This window comes from Metopolophium dirhodum, chromosome 2 (genome assembly GCF_019925205.1).
Source record: "Metopolophium dirhodum isolate CAU chromosome 2, ASM1992520v1, whole genome shotgun sequence".
NCBI classification, from domain to species: domain Eukaryota; kingdom Metazoa; phylum Arthropoda; class Insecta; order Hemiptera; family Aphididae; genus Metopolophium; species Metopolophium dirhodum.
This window is the reverse complement of record NC_083561.1, coordinates 9,187,945-9,200,124: the sequence shown is the minus strand read 5'-3', so window position 1 is coordinate 9,200,124 and position 12,180 is coordinate 9,187,945. Positions and strand designations below refer to the sequence as shown.

General features: G+C 28.6%; 1 protein-coding gene across 4 annotated transcripts; it reads left to right on the top strand.

Annotated features, from left to right (window-relative positions):
* The first annotated feature begins 4,804 nt into the window (after nucleotides 1–4,804).
* Nucleotides 4,805–10,823, top strand: LOC132939534 (amino acid transporter heavy chain SLC3A1). 4 transcript variants are annotated; one of them, XM_061006759.1, is made up of 10 exons: nucleotides 4,805–5,056; nucleotides 5,222–5,585; nucleotides 7,401–7,568; nucleotides 7,638–7,792; nucleotides 7,861–7,986; nucleotides 8,054–8,271; nucleotides 8,811–8,958; nucleotides 9,019–9,263; nucleotides 9,323–9,475; nucleotides 10,505–10,823. In XM_061006759.1, exons 2-10 carry the CDS (start codon nucleotides 5,228–5,230, stop codon nucleotides 10,566–10,568), a joined length of 1,635 nt encoding a protein of 544 aa, XP_060862742.1. In that variant the 5' UTR covers nucleotides 4,805–5,056; nucleotides 5,222–5,227; the 3' UTR covers nucleotides 10,569–10,823. The 4 variants fall into 4 exon arrangements, with proteins under 4 accessions (XP_060862742.1, XP_060862741.1, XP_060862739.1 ...); XM_061006758.1 differs by having other exon boundaries at nucleotides 4,805–5,143; XM_061006756.1 differs by having other exon boundaries at nucleotides 4,806–5,056; nucleotides 5,219–5,585.
* Nucleotides 10,824–12,180: the final 1,357 nt, after the last annotated feature.

Here is a 12,180-nt window from a genome sequence, read left to right as displayed (position 1 = left end):
TAAATCAAACTGTAGTCTGACCGAAGCGTAGGGCGTACTAACCGGCGGCAAACCGCCTTGGTGACGTTATACGGATAGGCGATAGCATAGTCTATGACGACGATTGCCGACCATTACGAGTGTGACAACGTGCGTGTAATAAATTCGTATAAGTATATTTCGTTCTAAAAAATCTATTCTATATTCAATTTTTCATTTGGTGTCTGTGTTTTATCCTCACCTCTTATACAACACCAATTTTTAGCGGTTAACGACAACCAACGACTGAAGTCATCGTATAGATATAGTCCGCGTCAAGTATGTGATACCCTAATTAATGATAATTATTATTAAATATTTATTTAAATCACTATGATTCAATCCTTTACAACGACAACGTTATGTTTATACATTATTATTCACTCGTATATAGTTCAATATTGGCACTATTCGTTCTCCCGAGTCCTAACGATATACTTTGAGTGTGTTATGAATGGTAATACTTTTGTCCGTATTAATGAATAAATAAAAATAAATAAAATAAAATAAATACTAGAAGTTTACGGTTTTGAACAAAATGTATGCTTACCATAGGCGCAAATTGACTACATTTTTTTGGGGGAACTCAAGCCCCCATCCCCATAGGCCATATTGCTTAGTACCACAGAATATACAAATTAGTACTAACTACTAGATTTTGAACTGGGGGGACTTGACCGACATTTGGCAGACTAAGTCCCCCCCTATTTGCGCCAATGATACTTACGTAAAATAATAATAATAATTTTTGAATTTCACAGTGCACAAGGATATTAGTGGGTGTGTGCTGTGTATAACACTATTTATAAACTATAATTTGTAAATAATAAATATTATCATTATTATTTATATTTATTCTGTATTATTTAAATTATGTATGAATATCTTTTGTTATCCGTCGGGCGTCGAGACTCAGTACTTAGTAACACGCCGCGCCGTATGGAAGTTTCTCTGTATTATTTTTATTAACTTTTGAATCAATACCTACTTACCGTAGAACAGTGTGAATATATGTATAAAATAATAGGCAATAGGTAGCTTAAAATGAATTTAAATATTTTGAAAATGCCATTTAAATATTATAGTATACATTAATGTTTCAGTCCACACGAATAATATTTTTGAATTACAACCAAAAAATTAGATTAAATTGTTTGATGAGAAATCGTTATTTTTCACGTGATTATCGTATTTCAGACACTCATAATAAATATTTTTGCTCTCAACTTTTTTTGCCCCTCCGGTCTCGTTTACCTCACAACCACCTCATAGATTTTTAAAAATTTCCAAAGTGTTTAGAGTTAATTTTTCCGTTTCTGTAACTGAACTTTTCTTGATTACATTAATATTAATACCATTTATTAAGTATAATATTATATTTTATTATACTATTAACAGTTTAATACACTATAAGTATTATTATACTACTTTAAATTGGATACATCCACATGACCACGTCCACATCACACATTATAATATATAGTGAGACCTTTTGCCGTTTTGCTCTTGTATATATATATTGACTTATTTATAATATTATAATTTATTATACATTTATACCTACACGCATAGCGTTTTTTAAGCGTTGTGGTAACTGGTAACATAAAAATATACAAGAATATGTGTTGTGTTTGGTGGTGTTTACTGTTTAGAATAGTGTATTATTAAACTTTACAATATGTAGAAAAAATGTTGGCCACAAAACTTTAAATAGGTATTATTTAAATAATATTGTATTACATATAATTGAATTTGTTTAAATTTATATTTCATTGGATATTTTTTTTAACTAGATACCTATACTGTGGATTACGACTGTTTTTTTACAAAATACCTACTATAAATAATAGTAATATTTTTAACTTAACCTATAAATTCTGTACAGTACTCGAATTTAAAGCTTGTCATGAGTCTTGAGAAAACGATGAATGGTAATATTTGTTTATTTAATATTTATGTAGGTCACATCCGCAACTCACGTGGTTCTCAACTTCTCATTACATTGTCCGCAACTAGGAAACACAGACAATTTACGTAAGTCATAAGCAAATAATTCTGCTACGTAGGTACCTCGATGTATTTTGACCTCTCACTCGCCAATACTATTTTGATGCCCATTGGCTATTGCTCACTAATTTCTCGACGTCTTGTTGGTAGCTATGTGAGTTTTAGGGAATAAATATAAAGATCAAGTCTCCAAAATTGATATCATCTTTTAGAAAACACCGGGGGGTCCTAGCTAGTCCGAGGCTAGACCCGAGCACTAGTAATTAATAATAAAACTAATAAATTCCCTATGCTTTACATGTAAAAACGACATCACTACTGCCAGGAGAATGCGATAATTCCTGAATACTTTTATACGCACAGTTCGGCTTAATTTCTCTAATTTTCATGGCATAACTATTGCAATGGGAAATGGCCAAGTGAAAAATAGGTTGGACATTTTTAAATTATATGATTAGGAAATATTTTACGTTGAACGTATGAATCGTGGTATAAAAACAAGGTATGATGGTAACTTTTTGACGGTCAGATCATTCGGTAAGCCGTTAAGCACGTGACGTAGAGTAGTGTATAGTAATAATAATTTAATGACAATATGATAATACGGGTAAGCAAGGGAAGTATTGCGCGGACTTGGACCAAATCTGATGTGATCAATGATCATACACCATGTTGGTATTATATCATGGTATCGATCGTGGATACTCGTGCGCGTAAGACAAAGCGATAAAATTTCAACGGCTTGTGGCTGGGCGATGAACTGCTGATAACAGACCAGTATACCTACCTTGTTAAATTAGGAATAAATGAAAAGTAATGTTGCTGTTAAAAAAAAAAAAAAACGAAGGAGTTGATAAATGAGAGGTACCTACTGAAGTGTGCCGTGTGCCCGTGTCCTCTGTGTCTAAAGTACGCACATATTACATTTTATTTTAAATTAATTAATTAATATTATAATGTGATGCTAATGAGTTAATGACCTTGGCAAGAGGGCGTCACACCCGCATGTGTTGTCTCCGTCTTACAAATATGTACAACATAGCAAAAACTGTTTTGCGCGGGACAACTGTTATCTTTCTGTGTTTGTAATAGTGGCTCAACAATTTCTGAACATATAATAGAAATTCGCTAGACTAAACCGGTTTAAAATTATCCCACATTATCCCGCACCGGGATAATGAACCATGTAAATGATATGGTCCAAACATCCCGGTGCATTATTTTTCACACCGGTTTAGTCTAGCGAATTTCTACATAGGGTAGAAAATTATCTATGCAACAGCGTGCCTATATTTTAGATAAAATAAATATAATAGTTTGCTTTTAGACATTTTGTTGTTTTGTTTTTTTTTAATTTGCTTATAAAACATGATTGGATAGAACTATTTAAAAAAAAACGCTGCTGCACAGATTAAGTTCTTCTTTACGTGTTATGAAAATTTGGTAGTTCTACAACAAATAAGGCGAGAGAAAAGTTGTCCCGCGCAAAACACTTTTTGCTATGTTGGTCATTTGTAAGACGGAGACAACACATGCGCGTGTGACGTCCTATAATATATATAATATAATATATTTTAAGCTATGGTTATGACCAGGGCTCAAAACTTGTTGCATTTGAATATTCTTTACCTATATGGCCGTAGAATATTTAAAGTGTAGGTACCTAATATATAAATTTGTTTTTGAAACTTAACGAACATATTACATAAATAATAATTACAAAAATTAACCGATATTATGGCTATAATGTATATTTTGTCATTCGACACGTTAGAAACGGCGCGTTCTCTCACTGAACAGAGTATAGCGCTTCTTGCCTGCTTATATTTCTTATCAAGTTGTCTATTAGCTTGAAAATGTCATTGTGTGTATAAAATATAATATAGCACAAAAGTTTCATATATCCACGAATAATATTTTTAAATTACAACAAAATAACTGAAATCGTTATTCCTGGTTTTAATATTTAATTATGTTCAAATTTGAATTTCAAATGTCTGTAAAAAATAACCGTGCTATACATATTTTAGATTAGTATGAACTATTTGTAAGAATCTTTGTTTTAAATTTTCAATCCTTAACTATAAAAATTAAACAATTTATAATTTTTTAAATACAATAATTTATAATTTTTGATATTTTGTGAAAATTTTCAAACTTGAAGTATTCATTACATAATGAGGTATGTACTTTGTAGGTGCACAATTCTTTCTTTTAACTTCAATTAACCATTTTTTAAGTAGGTAATTCAGGATTATTAAGTGGATATCTGTATATAAAATATTAATATTTAGGTAAAATAGGTAGGTATGTTACATTGTTATCTATATTTATTTAAAATTAAATTCTATAAAATTATAAAATGTTAATATTAAATGTGGAACTGAATATACTTCCACCTTTCATGTGCCTACTAGTACATCTAAATGCTGAGCATGAGACAACCATAATATAATAAGAATGTCACAATTCACAAACTAACAAGTGCAATAGGTATTGTTGAAAAATCACAAAATTAAAAAAAAAAACGATGAGGATTGAGGAATTTACTAAGATAGAAAATATGAGTAAATAGATTAGTGATTATAAACGAAAATAAAGCATTATTTACACGTCCATGGTCCATCGTATATTCATATTATGTAAAAAATAAGAACGAAATGTCTTGTCCTTCGATGGTGGGGGCAACGTCAAACGCGACAGCACGTTTTTTTGTTATATTCTGTGGTCTTTACGGCCGAGCCGTGCGCCAGTATAATATATTAATATAGTTCAATCTGAGCGAAGTGTCTGTCCGTCCGTTGCTCGCCAGCGTTATCATCTCTTATCTCCTCGTTCGTGACTACTCGCGTCTTGCTGTGATAAGAACCATTCTTTGCAAATTACGATCAATATAATATATTATATTATTACACACCTACCTATTATTTAGTAATTATAGTAATTACGTTGCTCAGTTGCTGATCTCGGCTGAAGTTGTGAGACGGCCTATACGCTCGTCGTTTTCTTCTTTTCGGGTTATTCTCTCGTTGTAAGTGATCGTTTTTTCTTTGGTTCTTCGACTAAACGACAATCAAATAATTGCGTAAGCACTGATCAGTGGTTGTCGCAAGTCGATGTACGTTTATTGCAAGGAAATTCGTGTTGATTGATTTTTAAATTTCATAATTTGTACATACTAAAAATTTTCCAGAAGGTCGTTATGTCGTTGGAAAAAGATGATGGAGCTGTGGAAAAACTTATGGAGGAGGGAAAAAAGAAAGTGGATAGTACAAGTGACAAGTATGATGAGCTAAACAAGATGGAATTGGCCGATCATACAGAAACGGCATACGCAGGCATGGGTAAGGAAGAACTCATGAAGTATGCCAACAGTCCGTTCTGGGTGCGACTCAGGTGGTTGTTGTTTGTTACGTTTTGGCTTTCTTGGTTTGCCATGATGTTCGGTGCATTGTTCATCATATTCTTAACTCCTAAGTGTTTCTCGACTTCTAAGCATGAATGGTTTCAGAAGAGTCCAGTCTACATTATTAACACAGCTTCACTTGTCAGCCAAAATGGTAAGTTGTCACTTGTCAATGGTTTTATGTAACATAAAATGAATAATAAAATAGGTACCTACAAAAATTAATACAATAAATAGGTACCTATATATTAAGTGTTCCAAACAATACATTTTTGATCAATAAATAGAGTACAAATATTTATAGAAGTAATAGGTACCTACTTAAGTTACATTTATAGATATTTATATAAACCTATCTACCTACCTATTTATTGAGCTATTCATTTTAACCTTAAGGTATCTACTATTCATTTATATAGATAAATATATGCATGTAGGAAATACATTATAGACATTAAAACTTAGGCTGTTGAGTTAACAGCTTTATACTAGGTAACTCAGAGTATTTTTATTTATTTATGAAATACCTATATTTCTTTTAAAACTAATGAAGTACCTATTAATGTTAATTACTTAATTTATTATTTTGTTTTGTAGTACTCATTTGTTCAGGACCGGCGCTAAAAGTTTTTAATGGGTGGGGGAGAGTGTGCATATACATACAAATTTGCTGACTACTTTTTGTAATTAAAATTTTATTTAAACCAATATCATACAACATTTTAGGTAGGTATCTAGTTAGTTGATTAGTTGAAGTGATGAAAATAGAAACAACTGCACTTTGTATTCGTAAAGATTAGAAAGTTAGTGGGGGTTATTGTTGACTGTTGCGCTATGAGACATACCTTACCGTTCTTATTTTTATTTTATTTTACAGTAATTGTTGCTTTCACTGTTTTAAATTAAGGTTTAATTTGGGGATTTATTTATGGTTGATATTATAATATTATAATTTGTCATCATATGTTTGACAATTTAATGAGATTTTGAATGGTGGAATAGTAAACTATTCATACTGTGTAATATTAAAATATATAATATGAAATAAAAAATATAAGACATTATTTTGTTTGGTATTATTAGTTTGAAAATCCAAAATGTTACTATGGTTAGTAGTTAGTAAATTTATTTAATTTTGTTTCTAGTTTTTGAAGATATACTACTGGCTTAATCATAGGTTTAAAAAGCAATATTTTGTACATGTAAACCATTTTCCCCCAAAATATCATACATTTTTTCTGTAACATCTAGACCAGTCTTATCATTTTCCTGGCATACTTCTAATAGTTTTTCAGACACTTATCCCAATAAAACTATGTAATAAAAACAAATTGATAACGATCTCTGTGCGAAATATCGGGAGTAATATCTGATATACTATAATATTATCAGCATCCGTGACATATTTTATAATAGTTTTTTTTACATTATCAGCTAATAACTTGGTTCGTTTTGGGAATGATGATTAATATAATATGTGGGTTTATGATTCCTGACCGTTTTTTCGTTCAACCATTTTTTATTACAGGTGAATGCCACCGAGATAATAGCGAAACAATTTGATCGGAATAATTATATTCTTTATCTCTGTATCCTCTATATGCCAAACCTTGTCGGTCTAGAGTAGGTTTAGATATAATCACGATTATAGATAGATATTATTCCATCTATTAAATTGTTATCCATATTGGATTTAGGGCTATTAAAATTATTTTATTCATTTTACTGTAAATGTAAAATAAATTAAATTTCTGACTATTCAGTATTTGTTTACATAATTACTGACTAAATTAGTTTTTACTATGAAGGATATAACCTCCCCCACAATGCTGACCCTGCTATTATTGTCAAGTTTTTAAAATTAAGTGTTTAATTTTGCTTGATATATATTTTAATATAGTGCTCTTTGTATTAAAATAGTAATTTAAGTAGTTATTAAAAAGTCATTATAACTAACGTTTTTTTTAAGGTCTTGATGAAAAAATTGAATACATGCAAAAGTTGGGTGTACAACATGTTGTATTGACATCTGTGGTTCAAGCTGTTGGAGATGAAGTTATAGATTTCATGAAAGTAAATATTTCTTTAGGAAATGAAGATTCAATGAAAAATCTTGTTAAAAATTTAAAAAATAAAGGTATATCATATAATCTTATTTATCTGCTAAAATATATTTTAAAAATGAGTTACTCTAACATTCTTTTAGGTATGAAAGTGATGTTGAAATTAGTTCCTAATCATTCTTCAAAGTTAAACTTGATATTTAACCGATCAGTCCTAAAAGAAACATTTTACAAAGATTTTTACATTTGGAATTCTGGTTTTAGTGATGGTACACATCATTATCCTATTAACAATTGGGTTAGTATTTTTTAGTATTTTCATTTGTTATTGAATATTCTGTTAATTATTTTTGTTAACCGTATTAGTTGAGTGTAACTGGAGAATCAGCCTGGAGTTGGAATGATGTTCGGAAAGAATTTTATCTTCACCAGTTCTCTGCTGAAAATCCTGACTTCAATTTCCGCAATGAAGATGTTGTAGATTATTTTGAGGTACATATTTAATTTGCTTTTGTATTTTTATAAATATTTCCTAATTTTGTATAATTAATTTTTCTAGAAAGTGTTTAAGCATTGGTTAGATATAGGAGTTGATGGATTGTATTTGGATAAAGTTCAATATTTGTTTGAAGATAAAGATTTTAAAAATGATACTATTACAACGGCATCAAATATGACCAACAAGTATGATTCTTTTAGTCATAAAGCAACATATAACCTTCCAGAAACCAAAGAGTTGTTATCACGCTGGGGCAATTTAATAAGAAATTATTCTGGGTGAGTAAAATTATATTGTACAAATTTATTAAAATGTACCTATTTCCTAAAAAATTATATGACCCAAATGTCTGCATATAAACTGTTAATTTATTTATTCTTATAACACGCAAATATATGCATTGTTAACATTCTAAAAGTTCTATTAAAATATCTGTGTACATATTATTTAAGAATGACTTATATTTTATGGTTGTTAAATAGTATTGTCACAAACTAATGACTTCAGTTGCTCCTTAAATGAAAAAAAAAAAAAATAATAATAATATTGTAGCTTTTTAATTATATTGTTAATTATATGCAAAATTTAGTCATAATTTGGATGAGTAAGTTATTAATTATTGTATTTTAATGACTTAGTTTTAAATCATTAATAATAATTGTTTTTATTTTTATCTTGTAAAATAATATTTATATGTTTTAAAATGATAATTATGAACAAATTATACTTCTTAATCTTAATATTTGCAATTTAGTATCAAAAAAACTACAATGATTAATTAATTATTATTTAAATGCTTTTTTATGTTCAATTTCAGAGTATTGATTGTGAGTGACCTTGATTCTAATGATATTAAAGGAATAAATATGGTTCATAGTTCTGTGAAATTGCCATCTGATTTCACTGGAGAACAATTGTTTAATGCAATTTTACCTAAAGCGACTACTTCATGGTCTTCTTGGGAAGTAAGTTAAAAATAATCTATAGTCCGAATTAAATATTAATGCATTTTATTATTGATTTAGTGGGTATGCACCGATAAACCAAATTGCTGGACAAATGAAATGATTGATGCATTTAGTATTCTCGGTTCATTGTTACCGGGTATACCATTCATTAATGCTGACTCTAAACTATTTGAAAACAACAAAATACCAAATATTACAATAATTCAAAGTACTTTAAAAGAATTACGGTCAATGCCTACAATTGAACTTGGTTCCTTTAATGCCAAACTTTTGAATAATGATAAAGTATTCGCTTTCGATAGGTAAAAAATTCATACATCACAATATTATATTTATTTTTAAATTATATGGTTGATTTTAGGGTAATGAGTGGTTCAGAAAGCCTTTTATTTGCATGGAATTTGAGTAAAAATGTCACTGTTCTAAACCTAACAAAAGAATTTGATGGAATTCCATCAGAAGTAAATCTGTCACTTTGCACTGAGACTGCGTGCTCCATACTTCCTCCTCCTAAGTAAGTTTTAGTTATTGTTTTATTTATATAGATATATTAATTGAGATATTTATATAATAAAGTTAGTTGAAATAAATATTGATGACTTAATTCCAATAAGACTAAAATTATTAAAATTTATATACTGATTCTTAATATTCATAACATGTTTATACATTGAAAAAATGGGATTTGGCTGATTATTACTAGTATTTTGCTTGTTAAAATGCTTTGTTTATCACAGACAGATAACTTGTATTCTTGTGTAATATTTTAATTGATAATAATCTGATATTGTATATTTTATAATATATTTGATCATACATGAAAGTTGTTTTTTTGTGTATCAAAATAATTTTGAATGAGTTGGATTAATAATATGTATTAACGTATACAAGTATGATATTATGATTACACTTTAGATGATAATTATTATTGATAATATTAATTATCAATCTTAATTAGTGTAAAAAATTGAATTATTGTATTTATTATTTGTGATAAATCTAGGTTCATTCAGAAAGGTCTCTTTAAATAAATGTAATATGTTTGTTTTTGTGGAACTAATGTTCTATACTACAAATTATATTAAACAATATGATATATAAATATATATTTCTTCTACAATGAACTTTGTATTTATGTACTAATATTGTCTAGAGTTTATTCAAACATGCTATATCGAAATACTTATAACTATTTTAACAAGAGTTGTTTCCAATAATTAGAGAATTTATCATTGAGTTAATAGCTTACAGAAATGAATTCTGTGAAAATTAGTTGCTGATTTACATAAATAATAGACCGATTAATGATTATAATTTATATTCCATATATAAAGATTTATTGTGTTTGATTTATTAGTTAGAAAATTTAGAAACACTTTAAACACATTTCTAGCTTGGAATGTATTGTTTCAGGAAATCCTGAAATATAATTTAAATGCATTAAAATCTGATTTTCTATTTATTATCTCTTACTAATAAAAACGTTAATACTGTGATAAATAAAAATAAATTATTAATTCCATGTTATTTTTTTTTGTTCTAGATCAAAAGTTGGCAGCAACCTATTGAATCTTGCTGGTGAATCTGCTGTGGTTTTGACATTCTAAATGGTTGAACATGCATCACTATAACATTTATTGAAACCGCTGAACAAAATTATTTATTTTTTGTTTAAGTATTAATATTAATGATAATAACTTATTATATAATTACCTTTAATCTCACTAGTTATTACTTCTCCCTCCCTACTCATAAAATTATTAATTTTCTTGTGGTAACTACCCATTGAAAAATCTTATTATTTGATACCTATGTAACAATATTATCATTATTGATATTAAAATAATTTGAAAATAATACAATGTTTATGTATTTATATCATTTAAACCACGTTATATTATAAATTTAATAACTACAGTGAGTCGTGGAATATAATTATTGGTTAATAGAATCAACTGTTTATTGGAACCCAAAAAGGAAAATCCAAACAAAATCCTATATTTATAATGCTACCGGTTAATTGAATCACTTTTATTGATTTTATGTTTTTATGGATTCTTACAAGTTATATTATGACCAACTCGTTAATATTAGTCATTCCTAGTCTAACCATCAAATACCAAAGCAACATGTCACCTAAGATACATGCATTTTATAACTGTGATACAGTATCACAATATTATAAAATGCATAATTAGCAGGTATCGCCATTGGAAGAAATGGGGGGGGGGGGAGACTTGAGAGGTCTTGCCCCCCCCCCCCCCCCAAAAAAAAGTCATTGAGTCCCCTCATTTTTAGTTTTGTAGGATTGAAGCCCTCATTGATGTTAATAATGTTACCTCCCCCCCTGAAATTTTAATGGATTTCTGCCTATGGGTATCAATTAATACGTTTATATGATGGCGTTTAAACGGTTTAAAACTAAACCGTTTTGAAAGCTAAATCGCTCACGTTATGTAGTTTAAGAATTTAAAACCGTTTTATTTGCTTAAACGTTTATATGTACATTTGATAAACCGGCTTATGTAAATAAAACGGTTTTAAGTTCTTAAACTACATAGCGCAAGCGTTTTAGCTTTCAAAACGGTTTAGTTTTAAACCGTATAAACGCCATCATATAAACGTAGTAATTGATACTTAAAACTTTAAATATAAAAAATCCAATTATTTTTTTATCTCAAAGATGCTATCAGAGAACAAATTTGAAGACTGCATACATGATGCCAAACATAGATTTATATCAAGTTTTTTAGGTTAACTATTATTACTAATGTATTATAACAATGATATTATTTGTGTGCCTGTATTGTCTTAAAAAGGTATCTAAACACGTTGTATACACTTTTAGTGGTTTTAGATTATAAATGTATTAAAAAGATTTTGTTCAATGTATTAGTTTTACAATGATGTGTTATTTTTAAATTTTTGTCTGGGCAGTTTATTGTAGATAAAATCTTTGATTTGGTTTTTAGTGTACCTAACTCTAAAACAAATGACCGTAAGGACATGCAATTTTGACTGAATGTTTATAATTGCATTTTCTATACACCATAAAATTTTCCAAATATTTTGACTTATTTTGAGCTGTTTACGGACATTGTCAATTTCCATTTTTTTTAGTTTTTTTTTCCATAAATATCAATAAAATTTTATCTGTTGGGTAAAAAAGCTTGAAAATTTAATAGAATGCTCCTAGGTTATAGTTTCAAAGGCAGATGA